This window comes from Nannospalax galili, unplaced genomic scaffold (genome assembly GCF_000622305.1).
Source record: "Nannospalax galili isolate Female #2095 unplaced genomic scaffold, S.galili_v1.0 scaffold144, whole genome shotgun sequence".
Classification (NCBI taxonomy): Eukaryota; Metazoa; Chordata; class Mammalia; order Rodentia; family Spalacidae; genus Nannospalax; species Nannospalax galili.
The window spans coordinates 1,361,610-1,386,895 of NW_008353267.1; the positions used below are offsets into that span (position 1 = coordinate 1,361,610).

Sequence of the window (25,286 nt, forward strand, 5' to 3'; positions counted from 1 at the left end):
TTATATTTATTGATTAAGGGTTTAGTGATTTACCCACTCTTTTATTTTCTGCTTCAAGCAAAGAATTGAAATTCAATAATGATCTTTAGAGCTCTCAGAGTTGGACATTCTGCTGGTTTCTGGAGGAATTGAAGGCAGATCTTATGTTTCACTAAAGTAGAGATTCTCCTTAAGTAAAAGCCTTGGATTTTCATTTTCTGTCATGATGCTTAGCACACAATTACTGCTTTATTGATGTTGATGAGGCATTAAAATTTATCACCTTTCTCCAACCCAGTTCTTGCTAATAATGGGAAGAAAGAGCCAGGAGGATGTCTCCTCAAAGATAAGAGGGCATTCCTTGTCTCTTAGACACTGTGCCCACATCTCCTCCTAGTCCATGCATAGTTTTATACTCATATGTAAGAAATATTCCAGTTAGATTGTATCCTATTTATTTCTATTGCTGTGATAAAAACACTGACCAAAACCAACTCTGGTAGGAAGGAATTTATCTGGTTTACAGCACAGTCCATCATTGAGGGAAGTCAAGGCAGGAACCAAGAGATAGGAACTGAAGCACAGACCATGGAGGAGCAATGTTTACTAGCTTGCTTCTTGGGCCTGTTTTCAGTCTGCTTTCTTATGCAATCCAGAACCACTTTCCCAGGGCTGTCACTCTCCACAGTTTGCTGGGCCCTCCCACATCACTCAACACTTAAGAAAATGCCCCCACAGACATGGCCACAGGCTAATCCAATGGAGAAAATTCCTCATTTGAAGTTTCCTCTACCCAGGTCGGTTAAGTTGACAACTGAAGCTACCCAGAACAGATGGCTAGCTCTGCCAGCTCATCATACCTGTTTAGTGATCAACTTGAGGTTTAGTTTGGACTTCTCACTCTGCATACAAAGCATTGTAGATAACTGATTAAAAAGTGGTCACACTGTCTCTGAATGAAAAAAATAATCAATTTCTAGTTTGAGAGGGAAAATGTAGTGTCAAACCATTGTTCTTAATGACAAAAGTGGGTGGAAAGGGAGAAAAGGTTTGGAGGGTAAGAGTCAGCCTTAGGTTCCAAATTGGAAATCTGGGATTTTAAATTCTATTCCTGCTGGATATTGATTGGGAAATACACAGACTTAATGATAGAAATTCTTCTTATATTTGAAAAATTTGACAATGTTGCAGAAATGTATTATTTTGTATGAGTTTTTCACTGAGATGAAGGGAGAGAATTAGCTACCAAGGGAATTAGCTCTAAGAGGATAGGAAATTACAAGCAACAAGGCTCCTTTATTTAATTTTGTTGCTTACATAAGAAGAAACTTTTGTCTGTTCCAGTCTTCATTCATGATGAATGCTTCCTGTGTTAAGCTTTGGGGCATGATTCCCACATGAAGGCAAAGAAAGCTGAACTGTATTGCAATCTGCATGCTGTATTTGAAAAATGTACCTTAACTATGGATGATTTCATAGAAGTCATTCCTTATTATCTTTTTGTGCAGTAGTTATCCCTGTGCTCAAGAAATAGTTCCATCACTCTTGTGGAAAAAATGTTAATGGAGTTTATTATTACCCATTGGGACTTTTTTTGCTTCATTTTATTTTCTAATATTACTTTTTTCACAGAACACATGCTAATTCACAGGAATATGTTTATTTTGTCTTTGATTTCTTCATTGTTGAAGTGTTTTATTAGACATTGTTTGTAAAGAGTCAATAAACCATTTCCATCTCTTCATGAGAATTTAACCTTTGGTCAACTCTCTTCCTCTATTGAAAGTCCAGAAACCTGATCAAGGAAGTTCATTACTGTTCCTAGGAAGTATAACTCATGTTAAAAGAAGAATTAGTAAGTTGTTTCCACACTACAAAAAACTTTCAGTGAATTATAAATAACCAGATGAGTGTAAAGAGTGTACAGAGTGTAAAGGGGTTTGCTTGCATGATGCAACTCTGAGCATATCCATCATGGTTCCAGTGGTTGAATTGTTAAAGGTATTAGGTTGGGTGGAATCTCTTGACATGACATTGTCAAAAGCTGTGTGCTTCCAAATTAAAAAAAATGCAGCCTTCTAATAAGACAAAGAAGATTTATCAAAATAAAGGAGAATATTACCGTATAAGATTTTGGACTTATGTTTCCAAGAAAAAAAAATAACAAGGACAGAAACTATTGAGAATTACAAATTTGATGCAAGGTAGATCTTTACCATCGCGGAGAGGTTGGGGGAGAGGGCTTTATTAAGATTGGGTAAGGTTCAAGGATATGACACAACAGTTCATAGTTAGTGGAAACAATAAGGTGAATATTTATTTATTTTTGATATAAGAATTGAATTCATGGCCCTATTTATGCTAATTGTGTGTCCTACTTCTGACCTACACCCATGATTTCAAGATAAGAATTTTTAAGTCAAGAATCAAAAGAATCTTATGGTATAAGTTGTCTGCTGATATTTTATATTGATGAGTTAAAGGTTTTTGGAAATTTCCAGTAATGTAGAAACAAGAATTCTGAGTATGAAAGTAAAATCAGTCTAATAGATACAGAGGACTAGCATAAACCCATGCTAATGTAGACAGTAAGGATATGGGTACAGTTCTCACTGCTAGGTGGAATGGTAGGGAAAAGTCAGTTTCAGTTCTCAAGCCTTTTAAGTCAAGATAGCTCCAGTGTCCTTTTTTCATGTTTGAGTTATCCACTGTGGGAAGATGGAGCAGAAGCAGAAGGACCATAGATAGGTCTGTGGACTGCTACATAGATTCCTCTGAGGTCAGTCCTCATGGAAATGACTGCCTTACTAACAAGCAATGATTCTTATCCTGTTCATCTTCTGAGTCTATTGATAATTATCTATGGCATTCTTGTGAGCTGATATATTTAACTGATCAGCACTGCAGATGTAGATAAGTATTTTACCATCAAATTTCTGGTGTTTGTTCTTTTGGAAGATGCTAGTCCTAGCCTTTCTTCTACCTCTCTGCCCTCCCTTCTCCCCTCCCCCACCTCCCTCATTGTTCCTCCCTTTCTTCCAGGTCTCTCTATGTAGCTCAGGCTCACCTTGAATTTACCATACAGCCTAGGCTAGACTCAATCTTTCTATGTACCCTAGCCTTCTGAGTGCTGGGAATATGGTTATGTGCCACCATGCTTGGTTCATGATGCTAGTTTTCACTATGTTTGTGTTTAGGTTGATGTGATAAGAGATCTCTTCAGGCTCTTATGATTGTACATGGGATTATATTGATTTTTGAATGACTGTTCCCAAAAGCTTTTGCCTTGGATTTTATAGATGTTACAATTGTCCTAGCTGCTTTTTAATGATGAGGTATAGGTATTAGGAATCTGGGCAACATTACTTTCTTTTTTAAAAATATTTTATTTATTATTTTTATTTAATGTGTATGAGTATGTTGCCTGCATGGAGGTAGGTGCCGCTGGTGTTGTGCAGTGCCCATGGAGGTTAGAAGAGGGTGTCAGATTCCCCTGGAACTGGAGTTACAGATGGTTGTTAGCCACCATGTAGATGTTGGGAATCAAACCCAGATCCTCTGCAAGAGCATCCAGTGCTCTTAACCACTGAGCCATCTCTCCATCCCAACATTACTTTCTTATAATCATAGTTTCTTACTGAAATTTACATCCAACATATGTTAGAATTTTAGAATCTATTCTGCTTCGCGTCTGATACTGAAATCTGATACTAAGTTTAATAACAACATGTCTAGTTAAGGACAATGTTGTTTATGTTGGCAAAGGAAGTGATTATTTTTATGAAGCATGCAGTCTCCATGTTAGCATAGATGATAAATTTCTATCACTAACATTGATTTCTAGCTTAATTATATTTCTTGTGTACAGTGCAATGAATGACTGTTTATTTAAATCACCTTAATGGAGACATTTAGAAACAGAGGGATGACCAAGAAGATTTTTTTTTTTTTAACCAAAGTCATCCTTTAGATGTTAAAAAAAAAAAAAAAATGTCTTGAAGCCGGGGGTGGTGGTGCATGCCTTTAATCCCAGCACTTGGGAGGCAGAGGCAGGTGGATCTCTGTGAGTCTAAGGCCAGCCTGGTTTACATAGTGAGTTCCAGGACAGCTGGGGCTACAGGGAGACCCTGTCTCAAAAAGACCTAAAAAAAAATTCTTTTCTTCATTTCATTCACCAATTTATTCCTAAAAATACTTTGAGTTCCTTCTTTATTCTAACTGATAGGGATCATGTAGTGAATGAACATGCAAATCAGATATTGCTAAGAACAGCAAAGAATTCTTTATTCAAGAATCTTATAATAGTGGTGAGAGACTGTTGTTGCAATGGAAGTCAGAGAAATTGCCTCATTTGGCTGAGACAAATTCTGGGGAAGCTGGTCAATGGGTTTAGGCCACCCATGTTTGCTAAATGGTACCTACCGATGTTGGGCCTACAGTGTGAAGTAGACTGGGCAGTAGGGAGTACACTGTCTTTATTGATGATTACATCTTGCAAGATAGTCCCAAAAGTCCTTGATCAAGACATCCTTGGCATATAAAAGAGGCAAGTGGTTAGGAGAAGATTTACATCTTGAAGGACTAGAGAAAGATTTATCATTGAAAGTGTTCTATGATAAACACCATAGGCAAGGGACAGTCAGGGACCTGGAATTGGAATGAAGCCTATCTAAAGTTTAATTAAGTTAAGGTTATCTTGGTCAGAGTTTATATTCTAGAAAGGGAGAAAACATAGTAAGCATGCATGAAAATTTCAAATTGTGCTTATATACATATTACATATTTTTTTAATCTAAAGCAAAGGTTATTTTGGTGTTTTTCCTTTTTAATATTTTTGTTGAGTTTTTGTGCATTTCATATAATGCATCTTAATCAAATTTAGACCTCCTTCCCCTTGTGCCCCACATAGCCCCCTAACCATATTTAAGGTATTCTGTCATATATATTGTCTTATCTGGTCAAGCATTTCTAGCCACGCGTCCCTCGGTGCAAGTTCATCCACTGGAGTCTAGTCAGTCTATCTAGACACATTCCCTTAAAGAAGATCAACGCTCCCTCACTCCACAGTAATCATTTGCCAATAGTTCCTTGGCTAGGGTTTGGGCCTGCTGTGCATTTCCCTGTTTTATGCTGGATTCTTGTCTGAGTCAGCATGAGTCTTGTGCATGCTGTTAGCATTGCTGCAAGTTTATAAGAATGTTTTCAGTGGCCTGAAAGCCTCTGTTTCCTTATGTTCATGCCCCAGCCCTGACTCTTACAATCTTTCCAGCTCCTTTTCCGCAGTAGACCCTGAGCCATGTGTTGGTGAGATTTAATATAGGAGTCCTGTCCAGGGATATGCATAGTCTCTTATTCTCTAAAACTTACCCAGTTGTGGCATTCTGTGTGCATTGGACTCTGTTCTATGAGGAAACTTCACTAAAGAGAGTTAGTATTCTCTCTATCCCCTGTTCCAATGTTCCATGAGCCTTCGATGTAGAAGATCCACTGTAGATATGTCACAGACATCTATTCTCTGTGTGTGACCAGTTGTGAAACTCTGTAATGTCCGTCATCTGTTGCGAAAAGAAGGTTCTTTGATTAGTGGTATACAGTACATTTGTCTGTAAATATAAGGATCCAAATTTAGCATATGGTAAGAAATTTTGATTGTCTAGAGATATTACAGAGATAGGGTTTTCTCTAGGATCTATAATCTCTTCAGTCATGTGTATTTGGCTATATTTCCAGTGCCACCCATGAGTTCCCTCCCATTGAGAGGGCTTTAAGTCCAATTAGAAAGCTGTTGATTAACCCATAGAAAGCAGTGCCACTACTGCACCAATGGATGTACTTTGCTGTGCCAGTCATTATGGTTATTAGGCTTTAGAACTGGGCTAGACAGTTTCCATAGTATCTTCTAAAATTATGAGATATAGACTTACTTTAGGGAGAAGGCTTCCAAGTCAGTTTCATTTCCATTGCTCTGAGACGTGTGTCTGAAGTATGCCCTGTCTTCAGAAGTAGGGTCTTATCTTCAAGTTCTGGAAGGTAATCAAGGGTTCCAGCAATAGCCCCTGTTATTTTGGGAGTCTCTTGGAATACTCTGACCAACAACTCAAAGGGAGGTCTCTCCTGTCTGGCACTGTGTTCCTTGTTATACAGCCTTCAGGTATACACATGCACCAATGTTCAGATATTCATGTATTTTCATATAGTGATATTCTCAACAAATTAAAACAATGCAGGGCATTAGTACACACAGATAATGACGTGAGTAATTAGAAGTTGAACAATGTAGGAAAGTATGTATTGGTCAAATGTGTCTGTTAGAGAAAAGAGAGTCATGTGGCCTCAAGTAATAGTCAATTTAATGTAAGATGAACGTTTTTCAGAGCATATGACAAGCATCAATAGTAGCCCTGAAAATTAAATATGGTGCTAGACCAAGATGACTAGGGAGACTTTGGCTCAATATACAAACAAATTCTAACATTAAAGGAGTGCATACGAAACTGGGAGCTTGATCATTGAATAGGGAAGAGGGGTGGTGGGCAGGATGGGGTGAGATGAGGAAGGATGGGGGTGTGTAGATAGGAGTTCTGTTCACATTTATGTATCACTGTCTAACATTGTTTCCTCCAGTATCTTTTTATTATACTCCCTGAAACCACATCATCACCTATTACCATTAGAATTATTGGAAAGGGTCATTTTGAGAAAATGGGAGATGTGGCTGCCCATGCTGATGCTCTGTTTTTCCAGGGGTTGCAGATCTTCACTTGAGAGTTTTATCATCAATTTGCCTTACTTATTGAGGTCTGCATGCTTTTTCTCTTTTCTCTACTTCATAGATTTCTTAGTTTTTTAATATTTTATTATTTTTACTTAATGTGTATGTGTGTATTGCCTGCATGTAGGTAAGTGCACCCATGTCATGCAATGCCTGTGGAGGACAGAAGAGGCTGTATGATCCCCTGGAACTGCAGTTATGGACAGTTGTTAGCTACTATATGGCTGCTGGGATTTGAATTCAGGTCTTCTGCAAGAACAGTCAGTGTTCTTAATCCCTGAGCCATCTCTCCAGCCCCACAGATGTCTTAGTTTATATGGTTCATCCTATTTATCATCTTGACCTGAACACAAGACTTGAAGATTAAGCATTCTTCATGGTGTGTCTCTCAGGCTATGGATGAGATTAGAATTTGCATCAGTGAGTGGTGAGGAAGTAAATCATGTTCCCCTATGTGGGTGTGTTGGTAGGTCTCTTTCAGTCTGTTGAGACTGAATGGAATAGAGGAAGAGGGATGTTCAGATTTGTATTTAATCATATAAAGCCCCTGTAATCATGTCCACTAATATCTCAAAGTAAACCAACCTCCCTCCCTCTTTCTTTCTTTCTTTCTTTCTTTCTTTCTTTCTTTCTTTCTTTCTTTCTTTCTTTCTTTCTTTTTTGATTTTTTGAGACAGGGTCTCCCAGTATCCCCAACTGTTGTGGAACTCGCTATGTAAAACAGGCTGACCTTGATCTCACAGCCTGCCTCTGCCTCCCTAGTGCTAGTATTAAAGGTGTGTACCACCATGCCTGGCTAACCTTTCTTGATGTGGAGATCTCTGTGTAGATATACACCTCTCTCGATAGATATGTTATAAATTTGTAATCTTTTCCTCTTTCTTTGCCTTGCTGTTTCTAATTCCTTCTCTATCTCTCCTATTGGTTTTGTTTCCCTGGAGAACTCTGGATTATAAACGCAACCCCTCTCTTTTTACTTGCTTACATAGTTAATTGCAATCACTTTAGTCTTCTGTTTCAAATTTCATTGCCTGTTACTTTATCCAGCCAGCATTTCTTAAGTCAATTAGCCACATCATAAAACAAGAATTTCAACCTAATTGAAAATGGAATAACTAAGAGAAGTCCCTCTAAAGCAATGCTATTTAATCTTAGACTGCAAAGGTGAGCAGGAATTCATCAGGAAAAAGTAGTTGGTGGGTTTGAGGACAGCATACTTGGAGATCACCTGGAGAAAGAGAATATGGCGTTTTAAAGGGAAGGAAAGAAGTGCCCAAGACCAGAGTGCGGAGAGTAAGAGACAGATGCAGAGCAAGACTGAAGAGGCAGGCAAAGGCAGGTTATGTAAGGAGTTTGGATTTTATTTTAAATGATGTAAAAATGTAGTCAGTGATTTCAGGCAACTTTCTTTGCATGTAAGTATATCATAAGGTTTGAAAAAAAAGTCAAGGCTTTAGTCAGTGTATCTCTGAAATTTAAAAAATTTTTTATTTTATGTGTTTTATCTGCATATATGTAAGTATACCCATGTGTGCAATGCCCATGGACACCAGAAGAGGGCGTCAGATTCCCTGGAACTGGAGTTTAGAACAGTTATTAGCCACCATGTAGGTGCTGGGAACTGAACCCAGCTCTTCTACAAGAGCAGCCAGTGCTCTTAATCACTGAGCAACTCTCCAGCCCTCAGAATATCTCTTTGTTGGTTGCATATTTTGATTGGACTTTATATTCACTGTTGACTCAATGGATATTAAAAAGACAGTCTCTTCTGCAACAAGAAACATTAAAAAGTTAGTGAATTATTACTGAAAAAGAAAATGCCCCTTATCTGTCATATCTATTTATCTCTTTATCAATCACCTATCTGTCTGCCTACCTGTCTATCTAAGCCACCGTGATTCAGTAAGAATATAAATTGGCTAAGGCAGGTGTCAGGTACAAGTTATTTAAATTCAGATCCCCTACCGAAGGATGCTGCTAATGCTTGGAGTAATTAGGATTACTTCCCTACGGGACTCTTGATAGCATGAGTCAGAGAAGTAAGCTCTGAATAGGAAGGAGAAAACAGACTTTGTTATCTGGGTTAGAGGTTCAGATAACAAATGTAGTTTGCAATTTTCTTTCAGTCTTTAAATTATACTCTACAAAAGGAAATGGAAATGGACTATGTAGTCATTCATGTATGAAATCTATTTAGAATAAGAACCCAATGCTTATGAAATGGAGCTTGTTATTGTTTTCTGGTTTCTATCCAGTTGCCCAATGTTGTCAACTTGTGAAGATTAGCTATTAATTATTTATTATACTCTAGAGGAGTCAGAAATTATTTTGAGAGATGTGTGTACTCATTAATTTATTCCTTCTTTAGTATTCTCATTTTACAATCAATATTTTGAGTACCTACTATGTGTCATAAGTGCTACAGACTGTCCTGTGGAAAGAAGAATGAACAAAATATGGTGGTCACACACAACCACAAAGAGACAAATGTAATGATGGGAATAAGCAAGTCCCTTTGAGGTTATATAATGAAATGACATGGTCTAGACTGGAAAGGAAAGGTTTTCTGAAGAGGTGATGACTGTGCTGAGATGTAAAATATTAATAGTGCCAGGTAGGCTAAGGACAGGACATGAAAGAGTTGTAGAACATTCCATCCAGAACAAATGACAAGTACAGTCCCTGTTCTTGAAGGAACCTGCTGTATTCAAAAGATTGAAAGTAGGCTGGCGAGGGAGTGAAAGAGAATGGTGGATGTTGAGGTTGGTAGGGTAAACATGGTCCAGATCATGCAAGACTGTGCAAAACTAAGTAGATTTTAGAATAATAAAAATCTATCTTGTGATACTAAGTTAATATTGATTTTGAAAATGTGTTTTATCTTGTTCAGAACCAACTGAATAGGTTCAAATAAATGTCTTGAAGTTTAGGAAACTCTGCTAGGTATAGGAGGAGAGATGCTTTTACTATAGTGACAGTACACATGGAGAAGAGTAGACAAATTTGATGGATACTTAAGGATTAAAATGAATAGAATTTAAAGATATCTTAGGAGTAGGGGATGTTACAAAAAGATGACAAAGATACTTTGTAGTTTCTGATTTTTCTTAATCAGATAACAGGTGTGAGGATAATGAAGGAGTATATTATCATTTTTACTGAGAAGGATATAAAATATTTAAGTGTCTATGGGAAAATATAAAAGAATAAAGAATGACTTTGAGTAGAGACATTTTAAAATGCAGTGAGTAGATGAACTTATAAGTAAAATAACAAAGTTTCTAAGTAGTTGAGAGATGGTTTGAGGTTGGCTAGTGAATTTATACTGTAAATAATCTTTATTGTATGGCTTTCCTGAGTTGTTCTTAACCTGGTATTAAAAAAAGTTGATAATTAACCAAGATTCTGATTTTGATAGAGGGTATAAGAAGAGTCAGAAATGCTAAAGAATTCATGGTACTGATGTTACTAAAATTATGGTGCTAAAATGGTGCTAAAATAGTACAAGAAACATAGAATTCAGGGCCTGGAGAAATGGCTCAATAGTTAAAAGCATGTACTGCCCTTCCGGAGGACCCACATTCAATTCCCAGCAACCATGTCAGGTGGCTCACAACTGCCTGTAACTCCATCTTCCTTGGGATCCAATGCCTCTGACTTCTGTGGGCACCTGGTCTCACATGCACATACCCCACCCCCATATATACATAATGAAAAATAAAAAGTAAATCATAAAAGTAGAGAATTCAGAATGTTAAGAGATTGGGGATGTTACTGGGAGGGAAGTTTAGTGGTTGAACTGCTTTTGGATTTAGTAGAACTGGGCCATTGAACATTGAGTAGAGGATATGGGCAGAGAGGAGGACTGCCCAATTCAAGACTATAGAGGCTGCAATGGGTGTGACAGATTTCAGATGGTGTCCATGGAATGAATATCTGAGAATTGGAAAGGTTGTTGCAGATGAACCAGTGAGATAACGTCCGAGGTTGGCTAGTTTGTTGAAAGGACTAAGTGCATGGGTGGCACCTAAGGTAATGATGAGGTTTTTAGGTGAGGTTGGATTTCAGAAATATTGTCAATGTATATGAAGCCATAACCTTGACTTCCCTGTTACGGAGCATTCATCGCCATGAAGCCATGTAATGTATGGTAGCAATATGTTTTCTAATACAGCAGGCAAATAACACCTAATAATTATATATTAAATATTATTTAGTTAATATGCCTGTATCTGATTGAGCTAAGTGTTTTGGTTAAAGTGGTACCTCTCTATCAACTACGTACTTTCATTTTCTCCTGCCATTCAAGTATGAAATTCTGTATTTGTAACCATATAACATATCCTCACGTTTTTATCAGTTAATTGTTTTGCCTGCATAACACATTATTTTAAAATCTTGTGAGTAGTAACAAGCACTGTTTATCCAACTGATGAATCGGTGTTTTTAATTGAGTGGTTCTTTAGATTTGGGCTAGTTTGTGTTTATTTCAGTTAAGTTGACTTGTGTCAATAACTTGCCAATGAGTTGGCTGGGACCTGACTAGTCTAAGATGCTGGAAATCAATGACTCAAAGGGCTGCTTCTGGGGTCTCTCTTCCTCCAAAACCATAGCTAGTTTTGTTCACATAGCAGCTCGCTTGGGTTCTAAGACCATAACTGGAGTTGTGCAAGGATTTTGTGGTCTAGACTTGAACTGACACAATGTTATTTCTATCACATTCTTCTGAACAAAACAAGCCAGAAGGCTGGCCCAGATTCAAAGGATGTGAAAAAAAATCTTATTTTTCTATTCTTTGGAATAGGGTCTCCCTATAGACCCAGTTGGCATGGCTCTTGCTACGTAGATCAGGCTAGCCTCAATCTCACAGAAATCTGCCTGCCTCTGCCTCCAGAGGGCTGGGATTAAAGGCATGTACCACCATGCTAGACTATAAATCCTATCTTCTCACTAGAGGAATAGCAAGCCACTTTGCAAAGGGGTACTGATACAGGAAGGGAAGTAATCAGAGATATTAAAAAAAATAATCTATCACAAAAGCCTGTGCTTCAAGATTGCAAGTTATAGGTCAAAACCATGCAACTGGATATTATGTATAAATATATGCTCCTTTGCCCTCACTTAATTGTCATGGATCCTTGGACAAGAGCAGTCTTTTGTGTTTATATAACAAGGAAGAGAAGAAAGCAGGAAGGCATATTGCTGAATTATATTCCTGCTGTTGTTAGTGATGATCACTGACAGAATTGATTTGTTTTTGAGATGGCTTTATCAATGCAAGGAATTCTCTTTGTGCTGGTAATACCTCACATCTCCTTAACATGGGAATCCATAAAAGTAACTGAAAGAGTTAATAGCCCAGGGATGTCTCCTGGATATTGTTTTCTATGCTACTTTGGCCTGGGGGGTGGGGGACTTGCCAAGAAAGGAAATTGGCCAGGATGGGCAAGGCTGATGACTGAGAGTTCTCCATTAACCCTGCTGTGTTCTATTATGCATTTGCTGTGTTTGATATTCTCTTCCACCAGAGGATCCCCAGGGATTTGTTCTGTAAGATCTCAGAGGTTAGAATAAAGGCAGAAAGCCATTGGAGTGCTGAGGAGGGAACAAAAGGGTTGGAACGTTGGAGTGAAATGAAGCAGAAAATGAATGGGGCAATAACATTGGTGGAAAGTGGAGTCAAGAAGTTGTTATGGAAAAGTATGAGAAGAATGAGAGGGAATTTTTCAAAGGCCAGCCTCCAAGAGTATCTAATAATACCACAGGAGTGAAATTAAAGTTGTCAATGAATTGAATCCAATTTGTGACCCAATGTAAAGGTTATGAGAATGAATCATGAAATAAGAAAATACTTTGTTTTAGATACAGTGTTGGTCATGACCCATTCTGCATTCAGGATGAATAAGATGTCATTCATCTAAATCCTGTGCTTGGTAATTTGTTACAGCAGAATGGTGACCACTGGGCTTCCATAACACCTTTGTAATTAATTGCAATGTACTTAGAGAAAAGCACATTGATCTTAAATGTACAGCTGACAGAACTGCAAAGCAAACACACACAGCCACTACACCTCTCCCAACAACAGGAACTGCTCTCTCCACTTCTAACCCCATAGGGTAGTTGTGCCCAGTTTTGAACTTTTCACAAATGGACCTATACAGTACAAATACTTAGGTGTCTTGTTGCTTTTTTTCAGTATGACTTTTTATACTTATTCTTGTTTTCGGGTATAATTCTAGCTTACATTTAGATAACAGTGCATTGAGTGAACACAGTATAACTTATTTACCATACATACAGTTTATGTTATTTTACTGGGATAGATTTTTTTTTAGTTTACTTGAGTTTTTGATTTATAATGATTGAGCAAAATTATTTTTGATACAAAATAATGGGGGATTTCTAAATAAACTTAGTTCTTTGTATATTATTAATTTTTAATAACAACTTCTGATTTGATAAAACAACAAACGAGGAGAACCCTATAGACAAAAAAACCAAAATTTGGTTTGACAGACATACTATAGCTATGCACAAGAGTAGTGGGAAATGATATGACAGATAGACAAGGGTGGGAGTGGCCTTAAAGCCCAGCCAAAGAGATGGGCCCTCAGAGGATGTGCTCAGTACTGGTGTTTAGGAAGATTCATATCTCAGGAAGTATGTGGGATGGGTTGGGATAAGGACAGGAAGATGGCAAAGTAGATAGTGGTTGTGGAAAATGTGTTAAGAATCTGGAGGGCTGTGTCTGCATGAGGCTCCTACTGCTTGCTAACTATGACCGTGAAACCTCACTTCTCTCCTATGAACAAAGAAGGTCAGGATATTGCTATTGTGGGGATGAAATGACTTGTTCCATGTCAGAGAACTATACCCTTCCTAGACCCCCCCCCGCCCAATGTAGATCCCTGTTGCAACTGAGTGGTGACAGGGGCTTAGGTATTTAATCTTTAATTCTCTTATGCAGAGAATGCCTCACACATAAGCCAGTATTGTAGGAAGGAATGTGATTACTGTATGTATATTCTAGGTATAGTGAATTTCAGAATGAGCCAAGATCCTGAAGCCAGACTGTTCATATTTGTTCTTATATCCTTCATTTACTAGCATGTAAACTTAGTGATGTGACTTATCTGGATTATGTTTTCTTGATGCTTATCATTAAGAATTGCTTTGAAGAATATATTAGTTCCTACATGGAAAACACTGAGAACACTACCTGGCATGTGGTGAATACTTGCTTTGTATTATTATTATCTAGTCTTGTCTGTTTTAAGTAGCAATGACTGATCTAGTTTTTGGTTGACTGACTGCAGGGGAGTGCACAGCACACAGTTGTAGACATCTTTGGTGCATCCCTCTATCTATGTAGATCTAAGTATGAGCCAGGCTACTTACATTAGGATTTCACAGAATGAGCTCAGCCTCATTCCTGGCCTGTGTATTGGGATACAGTTGTGCCCTGCCCATTCTCCTTTTCTTCATCCTGTTCCCATTTCCTAATATGGATAGTTTTTCAGTTTTTTCCAGCAGTTATCTGATGAATATATATGGCCCTTAATGTGTGGCATGGCCAGTTTAGAGATTAAGGAAAATTTTTCTTTCACACTCAATGCTGAATCCTATTAATGCAACCCAATGTTACCTTGAGTGTTTTCTCTACATTATGCTCTCGAGTCAATTTATTTGTTATTAACCAAAGCCCCCTGAATTCACCCCCACATTTTCTAGTCCTGTAAAAGTTCCTCTTTCCTTTATTACATGTATTGATTGCTTAATGTAGTTCTAAATGCCATGTTGGTAATTGACAATAGATACACTCCTCAAGGAGTCTAGAATTTCCTGGGATCCCATGCATGCAAATAGACTTGTAATAATGTGGGGCATTGATAATTGTTGCACTATAGATGTACAAAGATTGCATCATAACAGAAATCAAAACACCTGGTTCTCAGTAAGGAGGGAAGGGGACAGCATGACAGTGTGGACAGTGGGGCTGAGAGACTGCTGGAAAATGCTCATGGAGGAGAGAGTGTTTACTATGCTGTAAGATTGTAGCCACCAAGAAAGTGGGAGGAAAGGATATTTCAAGCAGAGTGAAGAACCAGTTATAATAGCACAAAGCAGCCTGGGATTCTGTTGCCTGCAGAGCTCAGTGTGACGGAGCCCTGGCAAGCACACAGAGGAACTGGTGGGAGAGGGGCTGACCAGGTCACATGTCATCACAGGTTCCCGTATTATAGTAGGCAAGTAATAGTTAATGCCATGAATGATGAGTTAATAGGAAACGATTTTAGATCAGAACGGGGTGTGATTAGACAGATGTGCATTAAAAATTCTACACTGGCAGCTTGTAGAGTGTGATCTGGGACTTACAGGCAACGAGGGTAGAGCTAAGGTGGTTAATGAAGAGGCTGTTTCCATCATGTAAGTGAGACAAAAACAGCAACAATGAACAATCTCAAAACATGAAACCATGACCAAAGCCATAGGAATAGAAAAGAAAGAAGTTTGAGAGATTTGTTAAGTATATGTACTTTGAGCTCTCAGGCACTTTGAACAGCAAGCAGCTCAGTATTTGAAAACCATCTGGATCTGGCAGAAAGAGGAAAGAGTCAACTCAGATGGAGAACAATGGTACCCACAGGACAAGAAACAAGGAACTGAGTTGGGAAAAGTGAATCATTTCCCTTCAGACCTTTGGAAACCCATAGCACATTCACATGGAAATCTATAGCAGGCATTTGCCTTATTTTAACAAACTCAAGAGGAATTTTTGCCTGTGTGCTGAGAAGAGGTCCTGGGTATTATTCATCAATACATAACACAGAAAATCTCTGATACCGAACTATGTATCAGGCCAACCAAAGAAAACTGCAGACCCTCATGATCAGAATCCTAACCTATGAGGGAAATATGGAGAAGGGTAAACCTGGAAAATGATTTTGAGAGATGCCAGTTGAGGAACTGGTTAAAAGTTAGGAAAAAAATGCTAGCTGTATAACCTCTGGCAGAATGAGTTAACCAAGTTCACAAAGCATGTTGTAATATTTTAGATTGTTGAATAACTTTACAGCAGGTGCCCTTCAGGGTAAGCTGCCACGTTTTGGAGAAATCTGCCTGTCAGTGATTGGGACTATGTCCTCCCTTCCTTGGGTCCCCAATTCTAGTAGAGTCTGAGTTTTACCTTCTTGCAGGGACTTGGGGCTGTTTATTAGTTCAAACGAGGTAAAGATTTCTTCTCTGATTTTCCTTCTGTTTTTATAAAGAGGAATTCAAACAGAAATGATTTTTTTTTCTATGCAGCATTTAAAGAGATGTCCCATTTCTTTACGACTTCAAGCTATCTGGAAAACAGCATCTACTGTGACATTGTTTTTATTTTAAATTGAACTGAGTCTTTCATGCATTTCAATTATGAGTTCCTTTTAAGCAGAAGCAAGATGTGTTTATCTTAATGTCTCCAGGGCTCAACCCGGCACCCAGTCTACAGAAATCTTCCACAAGCACTAAATTTTTGCCTTTTTTGTTGCTATTATACAGGTCCATATTTGAGCATTTCCAGGCTGTCTCAAACCTTCTTACCTCAAAATATCTCTGTCACTGGATGAGACCTATTTGTCATTTCAGTTTATTAATACGACTCTCTCTGTGTGTGTCTCTCTCTCTGTCTCCCTTCCTTTCTTTCCTTCTTTCTTTCTTTAGTGTGTGTTTATGTGTGCATGTTTGTGTGTGCAGAGGCTAGAGGATGACCTCAGATGCTCTTCCTCGAGAGCTGACTACCTTATTTTATTTTTATAGTATTTTTTATTTTTTGAGAATTTCATACACGAGTATTATTTTTTGAGATGGTATTTCTTACTGGATTCTCCTGTTTCTGCAGCTTCAATATTGCTATTGCAAGCATGTACTGCCACACCTGATCTTTTTACATGGTTCTTTGCATTGAACTCAGGTCCTCATGCTTCAGTGGAGAGCATTTTACTCACTGAGTCGTCTCTCCAGTCCTAACTCTGCTTCTTTTAACTACTGTTCAATGTCTCTTTGTTTACTCCAAGTGTTCAAGTGAAATGAAGATTTAAGTCTGCTTATATGACACAGCTTCTGAGAGCTGACAAATGAAATTGAGACCAGCCTGAAATTGAGACGAATCTGTCAGAATTACCCTATTACTTTTTGCTTCTTCAGGATCCATTGTTTCTACTTCCCGTGTTCTATTTTTCTTTCTCTTTGAAATTTTCATAATGAAAAAAAAATTAAGTCAATACTACGCTGTGAAGTACAGTATAATAGACCAGATGCATTCTGAACCTTTTTGGCCTCAACTGTCAAGATCTTTACCTTTCCATAATTAGAGTCTTGTAAATGTCACATCAACCAGTCTCTCCATGTTGGTTAGAATTAAGCTTAGAGTAGACTATGCTGAATTCTTTGTCCATCATCTGCGAGAAAGGGTTCACAGTAGGGCGGTCATGGCCTTGACTTGATTTACAAGTGAGAACTTCCTAGTGTATTAGTTACTTTTTTGCGGCTGTGATAAAACACCAACCAAGGCAACTTATAGATGAAAGAGCTTACAGTTTCAGAGGGATAAGAGTCCACCACTATGGGCAAGCATGGCCTGAAGCAGCCAGAATAGATAGCTAAGTACACACATCTTCAAGTAGGCACAGGAAGCAGAGAGAGCCAGACTGGAAGTTGGCAAGCTATATACTCTCAAAGCCTGCCCCCAGTGATGTGCTTCTTCCAGTAAGGCCATACAAGGTTCAATGACCCTTCCCAAACAGTGTCACCAAATGGGAACTAAGCATTCAAATACTTGGAGTTTCTGGGGGACCTTCTCATTCAAACCACCACACTAGGTCATTGCTTTAGTTTCCCTTTGTTTTGCAATCGCAAGATTCCATTTATGATGCCCACTGCTGACTCCCAGGTAGTCTTTTATATGCTTCCCCCAAAGTGACTATGGGACCTTCCTTGACTTCCATGATAGCCCGTGCTCTTCCTGTACAGTGCTTTAAGCTTCTCAACATACTATGACTGTTCCGATGCCCTTCTTTTCCGTACCCTGTGAGCATTGCTAGTGAATGATGGTAATTTGGAGGCCATGTGCCAATCCTAGGTTTAGTTCATTGTCTGGCACATTGGGACCAGTGATGGTCTTTGCTTCTTGTCCCCATACGGACAGAAGCATTTCTTGTTTCCTTGCTAGTGAGACTGAGTTTCCTTATTCAGAAGACTTGGCAGATTTACCCTGTACGAAGTAAAAAATAAAAAGAAAACTTGTAAAGAAGTTTCATAGCAAGAAAAAAGAGCAGGTCTGAATTTATCATCCCTTTATATATACTCTGTTTTGATTGCATTTATAATTGTTCTTTGATTATTTTATATACTGTGTATAAAATAGGTGAGTATTTATTAGCTAATGGAAAATTATTTTAGCTAGTAAAATTTTTGAAATAGTCTATTTCTGGGTGATAAAATGCAACATTCTGGCTTTTTCTTACTTAAGATCAGAGCTTTATTGTGTATATGCTTTTTGCATATAATTGGGTAAACAAGTTCATGAAAGAGGCCCACTGTATTGTTTCCTAACATTTTTCTTTCCTGAAAGTATATTGTCATTTCTTTTCTTTTGTGCAGGGGATCAGCAGTCTCTTCAGTTCTTTAAAAGTGGTGCGCCTCTTACGATTGGGCCGTGTTGCGAGGAAATTGGACCATTACCTGGAGTATGGAGCGGCAGTCCTTGTGCTCCTGGTGTGTGTGTTTGGACTTGTTGCCCACTGGCTAGCCTGTATTTGGTATAGCATTGGAGACTATGAGGTCATTGATGAAGTCACCAACACCATCCAGATAGACAGCTGGCTCTATCAGCTGGCCTTGAGCATTGGGACTCCTTATCGCTACAATACCAGTGCAGGGATTTGGGAAGGAGGACCCAGCAAGGATTCACTGTATGTGTCCTCCCTCTACTTCACCATGACGAGCCTTACAACCATAGGATTTGGAAACATAGCCCCGACTACAGATGTGGAGAAGATGTTTTCAGTGGCCATGATGATGGTTGGCTGTAAGTACCTTTGACTTTTGGTTTGGTTTGATTTTTTAAAAATGATGTTAGTGTTTACAGTTTTTCTGGCTCTAATCACTGGATTAAAATGATCTAGTTTATCTTGAGAAAGGTGTTTTAAGTGATAGCATTTGCAATTGGTTTAATTTTTATTTGGTCTTAGAAGATAAAAAATACAGAATAATGTATTTTACTCTTTAGAATGCATTAGCACCTGAAAAACAGTGTGGCTAGGATGACAAAAAAATCTGAATGGGAAGTCTGTGATTTAATTCTATGCATGGCGTTGTACCTAGCAGCTCCTGGGAGGCAACCAGCACCGGCATCTAGACAGGAGGTATCTGGCATATTCTGTAAATTTTGTTGGCGGTATGTTAAATTCCTAAAAAAGCAGATAGAATCTGAAGTAAAATGCTTAACTTAGAAAAGATTTAGTCAATAATTGAATTTCTGAATTAAAGTGGACCTCAGGATACAGGATACAGGATACAGTTTACAATGAAGACTAGTGAAAAGAAGTTCATAAATTTAGTCTTTTTACAAATAGATCGAGTGTATGCTGAAAGAATGAAGGGATTAGGAAACGTAAGGCCATTCAGCAATGACAGGATTCAACATGAATGTCTGAGAGCACAGCATACTGATGATGTTCTTGGAAGCAGAATGACCTTTCAAAGAAGCAAAGAGCTAAGGATCAGGTGCTCTGCACTCAAATTCAGACTGGATGGCATCAGAGGCCCAGACTTTAAGGAGGTACAAACCCTGGACACTGTTTTAAAAGATCTTGAGGGAAAGTTCACAAACGTGCACGTTCAAGCTGATCTAGATGACTCATACGTGTCTAGTGCAGACCCCAGCGTGTCTTTAAGATTGCTGTGCTGAAGGTGTGTTTAGGATCAGCATACTTCCTAAGCCTTTTAATCATGCTCATTGGTGTTTGGTCAAAGTCATCTTTTTTGAGGATCCACATCATAAAGGCTCAGATTCTGACATTAAAAAAAGATCTTAGAGTCCAGGATCATTGGTTGGTTTGGATGTGAATAACTTGGGTCTAAGCATTCACACTTTTAGAGTGTCTGGAAGCTATTGGAGCACCAGTGTTGAAACTGCTTATCTTCCTGGCTTGAATCTTTCTAGGTATAGTTACAGAAAAAAGAGCACCAGGGTTCTAAGTGTCACTTTGAGCTTTCAGTGAGAGGGAGAATTACAATGCAAATGTTGTTTCTTCTGGAGGCTTTCAGGTGGAAAATGTTCTATTCATACAGCGATCTCCATGATTAACCAAGCCTTTATTTAATACTAAAAATGTATTGATAAGATGTCTTGGCAAAAAAGTGCCTCAGAGATTCTGAAGACAGCATTTTGTCAGATATAGTATTTATAATGATGCTACTTTTGCTACTTATAAAATAAATTTCCCTTATACTTCTGCATAGCTAGAATTTTAAAGACCTTTTATTTTGAAGTAATCACATCTACCGGAAATTGCAATGATAGTGCAGAGAGGGCTTTGTCCTCCCTCTTCACCTTGTTTCCTCTTCCTATCCCTAAATCGACTGTGTTTTATCATGCATGTTGATTCTTATAAATGCCACTGCAATTAAGATATGGAATTTGGGGCTGTGAATGTAGTTTAGTGCTATGCACTAGCCTAGAAGGCAAAAGGCCTTGATTTTGATCTCTAGCATCCCCCCCCCGCCAAAGATTTATAACTGTTCCAACACCACAAAGATTTCCTTCATGTAATTAATGTCCTTCCCCAACTATCTTTAATATCTTAAAACTAATACTCAATGCTCAATCAATTTTAGGAATTTTGTATAAATGAAAAAATGCAAAGTGAAACTTTTTACATTTGGCTTTTATACTTCACATAATGCCCTTGACATCTATGTAAATGGAATGTATCAGTAGTTGTTTATTTTTTCCTTTTTATGTATGAGTATCATTTGGTGGTTTGGGTATTCCACTGTATAACTGTTCATCTGTTGAAGAGCATCTTAATTTAAAAATTTTTTGTTTGTTAAAATTTTTCATTGTACATACTTAATATACTGTGGTACTGTGTAATGTAAAAACACATTTACACAAATGTGCATTGTACACTGGCTTGATAACTGCCACATCCCTCTTCCCTCCCTCTCTTCCTGTCCCATCCTTTTTCTCCTGCTATTCTCCAGCTACTCCCCTTTGTTCCCTTGGACACTTTAGCTTTTACATTCATGTCATAAATACATATATGTTTTATGTATCCAGGGACCATGGATGAGAGAAAACATGCAACATTTGTCTTTCTGAGACTTGTCTAATTTCCTTAATATGAGTATCTCCAGTTTCACCAATTTTCTGCACATGACATAGCTTAGTTCTCTCTCTCAGAATACACACACACACACACACACACACACACACACACAATGTGCACCATAATTTCTTTGCCCATTCCTCTGTTGTTGGACATTTACCTTGGTTCCATAGCCTATTATGAATAGTGCTTCAGTAAACACTGATGTACAGCACTGTTGTTTCTGGCCTAGACCATTGTGATAATTTCCTACATTTTCCTTCTATTGTTACTCTTGCCCCAAAGTGTCTACCTATAATCCAGAGTAGCTCTTTTAAAGTAAATAAATAACACCATTTCTCAACTCAAGCCTCTCCAATGCAGATAAAATAAAATCCAGAAACCAACTCCATCTTTTGAGGACTTACCGCTAAGCCCTAGCCTGCCTTCCCCTGTGCTGTTTACTCCTGCTGCTCTTGTCTAGCCTGCCCCCCCACCAGTCCACGCTAGCTCTCTTGCTGTCTCCGAGCATATCAAACCGCGTTATGTCAGGGTTTTCCCTACTACTTATAACTCTCTTTCCTGATCTACACCCTGAATTCATGCAGGTTTCCACCAAGTCACCTTTCATAAATTCCTCCCCAGGCTTCCCTACTGTAAAAACCACCTCAATACCAACCGCCACATACAACAGCTTTTGATCATGTCCTCCACGGAACCTATCAAGAACTGAAATCAAGTTTCCTCTGTTTTACTTTTCCTCCTAAACGTCAGCCCCACAGCACAGGGTCCTTGGTTGCTTCTCCGATTTTTCTGTGCCCCCAACCTCTAAACAATTCCTAACTGTTCCATGCTTGATTCTATTTCAATGGGGGGAAGAGGATTCTGATGGTCATGCTGAAGATCTGCCGTTTTCTGTACCTCAGATAGGACTCTGATGAAGATGGCTGGCTAGAGACAAGTGCTCTTTGAGTATTAACCCTGATTTTTCTGTGAAATCTCTGCTTGTCTTCCTCTGGGACAGTAGTTCCTAGTTCCTGCAGCTTGACTGGCCAGCCCTGAGTCTCTCAATTGGCTTGTTGATGTAAGTTCTAAGAAGTCAGTGGAAGCACCAACAGGGCTTCCTCCCCTCACTTTGCTTTTTGTGTCTACCTCTGTTGGAAGTTTCCTCTTATTTTAGCAGGTTCCAAGCTTCATTTGATTCAGAATTGATTCTATTTTATTCTATACTTTTTGTATGAATTGATTTTATATACAAGATCTAGAAGATTTCCTCTTTCCTCATCTTTAATTTTTGTCTAGATTTTAAGATGAACACCAGATTTTAATCCTGGTCATCTTGAGTTTCTGCCGTCCTATTTCAACACAGGAGGATAAATTTTCTGCATCTATTCCCATATTTAGCATCTTTCTGTCTGTTAACTTTTCCACTTATGCCTCCGTGGAGGTTTACTTTCTATCGCCAAACTGTTTTAGGAAAAGGGATTTTAATATCTTTCTTTCTTCTTGGTCTTTGGTGATTTCATGACATATTTCCCTTCTAATAAACTGATTTCAGACTTATGAAGTGTTATAGTACCTTGTACAGTTCCTACCTTTGTTAGACACATATGTACAGAATAGACAGATATGAATGTGGAGCTGTTTATACTCTTGGTATTATTCTATAGTACTATCAAAAAAATGAGACAAAACAACATTGGTATTCTCAGAATTGATTATGTGCTGTCTGTCACTGCCAGGGGTTCAAGGGCATGTGTGTGTGTGTGTGTGTGTGTGTGTGTGTGTGTGTGTGTGGTAGGAAAGGAGTTAAAGGGCAGATGGAGGTAGAAAACAGGGAAGCTCATGCTTTTGTTTGTGCTGGGAATACAGAGTCTGTGTTGGCTGTCTGATAAGCACCATTTTGGACCTTATAACTCAATAACTATAAAAAACCTTTTATCAAAAAGTTGCTGGCAATACCAGAGATGTCAACTTCCTGTATGTTGTTGAAAATAATAATAATAATAATAATAATAATAATAATAATAAATCAATTAGTTGTAAGTGGTAGCTTGTTTTGGCTGTTGTTCTTGGGAAAACCATTTTAAAATTTCTAACCTTGCAGTGAAATTTGGAAATTTCCATGGCAGCCAATCTGGTTCCTCCATCCTCTATAAACCCTTTCTTTTGTGATATGGTCCAACTTCCAGTTTTTTGCTACCTAATGCTGACTACATGTGGATTCTGTCCAAGAATTTAGATGCATGACTGTTTTTGCTAGTATCAGAGGAATATTCAAAGAAAAGTTATGACCATGGCTTTGGTTTGACTTTTCCTGGGGTGATGTAAACAAATGTCTATTCATCCCAGATGGGACACTGATGGCAGACCAAAGACATGATTCCACTCACATCGAATTTTATGAACTAATGAGTTTGAGTTACTTAACAAAAGCATGGGTGATTCAAAGGCAACAACTTCACTAGAAAGCTGGCTCCAGCATGAGATATGAGTCAGGAAAGCTGCTGCCGTGGAGCTCTATGCCCACCTACCAGGGAGCTTCACAGAAGGGTTTCTTCCTAGAAAATGTTTGTTGCCTTTATAAACTTGAGGAGGGACATTGTGAATCTTGTCATTTTCTAAACATCTTAAGTTTGGTAAGTTTCATGAGCTTCTTGAATCTTATAAGCCTGTGTCTTACTTCCAGGAAGGACTGTTTCAATTTGGAGGAAACAGCTATACAACTTTGGCTTACTCCCACTGCATCTCAGATCCCTACTGTGTTGGCAGGATCCCAGTACTCTTGTTTGTTTTATATCTGGGAATTTTTCCAACCCTAACCCTTTATTCCTAGGCTTGTCAAATGTGGAGAACCCATCAGTACAGTTTCCTGAACCGGTTGGTTGATTCTTCTCAAGATATGTCTTCAATCATGCTTTTGTGACTTCAGATGTGTCTTTTTCCACTTTTGGCTTGCTTTCCCCCTAGAGTGACCTCTACAGTTCTAAGAGTGGCCATTACCCCATTGCATGGTTAGATCCTCCCCAGTCCTTTGCCACTGTCCGTTTGTGATTAAATCTGACTGCTCTGTTGAAATTCATGAAATTCACTATCAAAGGACTTCAGTGAAAGAGCATATTATTGCCCTTCAGTTCCACAGCAGTTACAGAAAATAGTAGATTTGTTATTTAGATCAAGAGGTATGTAATCTCTTTGCTAATTTTCTTGGTAAATACTTAATGATGTCTTTGTGAAATGTTTTCTAATCCAGTTCATTTGAATAATCTTATTATTGAGTCCTAATAATTTTCCATTTTCTAAAGATTAGCAGACTGACCAATTTTGCTGCTATTCAGGAAACACCTTAGTGCAATGATAATTTGTCTTGATGATTATAAAACAAAGAAATGTGAATGTAGATTTTTCTAACATAATTATACTCATCTTAATATATTTTTATGATTTCTCTTTTAAAGACTCATCAAGAAAGTAATTTGCTTTATTACTAAATTATTATATAACTTGTATTCTAGTTGAGTCTAACCATCATGAAGAACACTATGTGCTTCTTTCATTACAGTTTAATGGAACAGAGAAACATATTAATAAAAAGTAAGTTGTGGATAATTCTTGTCCATAAACAGTTTAGCATTTTCTTTTCTGTGTGTATCTAGGTGCATATGTGTATTTTTTTTGAAGTTCTATTAGATACCTTAATTAGCATGTAGACAACAAAGTTTGGACTTGGCACGTTCATTTCATTTAAATCATCGTTTACCCTTTCTATTGTTGCCTGCTTAGCTGATGAATTGAGGCAGCATAATTCATGTGGTCTGCGACAGAATCTGTTCTGCAGTGGGTCTAGGGAGACTGAGATTTGAGAAGCTAATTGAAGCAAGACTAAAAACCATAAATATAAATAAATTGTTGGGGCTTAATTGGTAGGCAAGAAATTCTGTCATAATGATGCTAGTGTGCAATTTTCAAAAAGGGTATAATTGATAGCTTAAACAGCCTAGAAACTTTATGTAATGGACTGGTATGGTTTATAATCCAGCAGGGAAATAATTTGGCACATTTAAAAGTATACCAAGACCACCTGCCAAGTGTGTATGATGTGTGATGGAAAATTTGAATCTCTTTGTAGGTGGTTAAGGACCATTGGAATGCATTTAGTCACACACTGATCATTGAGC

At 38.2% G+C, this 25,286-nt stretch overlaps 1 protein-coding gene across 1 annotated transcript in view; it reads left to right on the forward strand.

The window, feature by feature from the left end:
• The window catches only part of Kcnh5 (potassium voltage-gated channel subfamily H member 5), a 371,827-nt gene that overhangs the window by 101,254 nt on the left and 245,287 nt on the right, over positions 1–25,286 (forward strand). Inside the window, exon 7 of the mRNA XM_008850496.2 lies at positions 18,398–18,824. Within this exon, the coding sequence (XP_008848718.1) occupies positions 18,398–18,824 (427 nt within the window). The remainder of the gene's footprint in view (positions 1–18,397; positions 18,825–25,286) is intronic.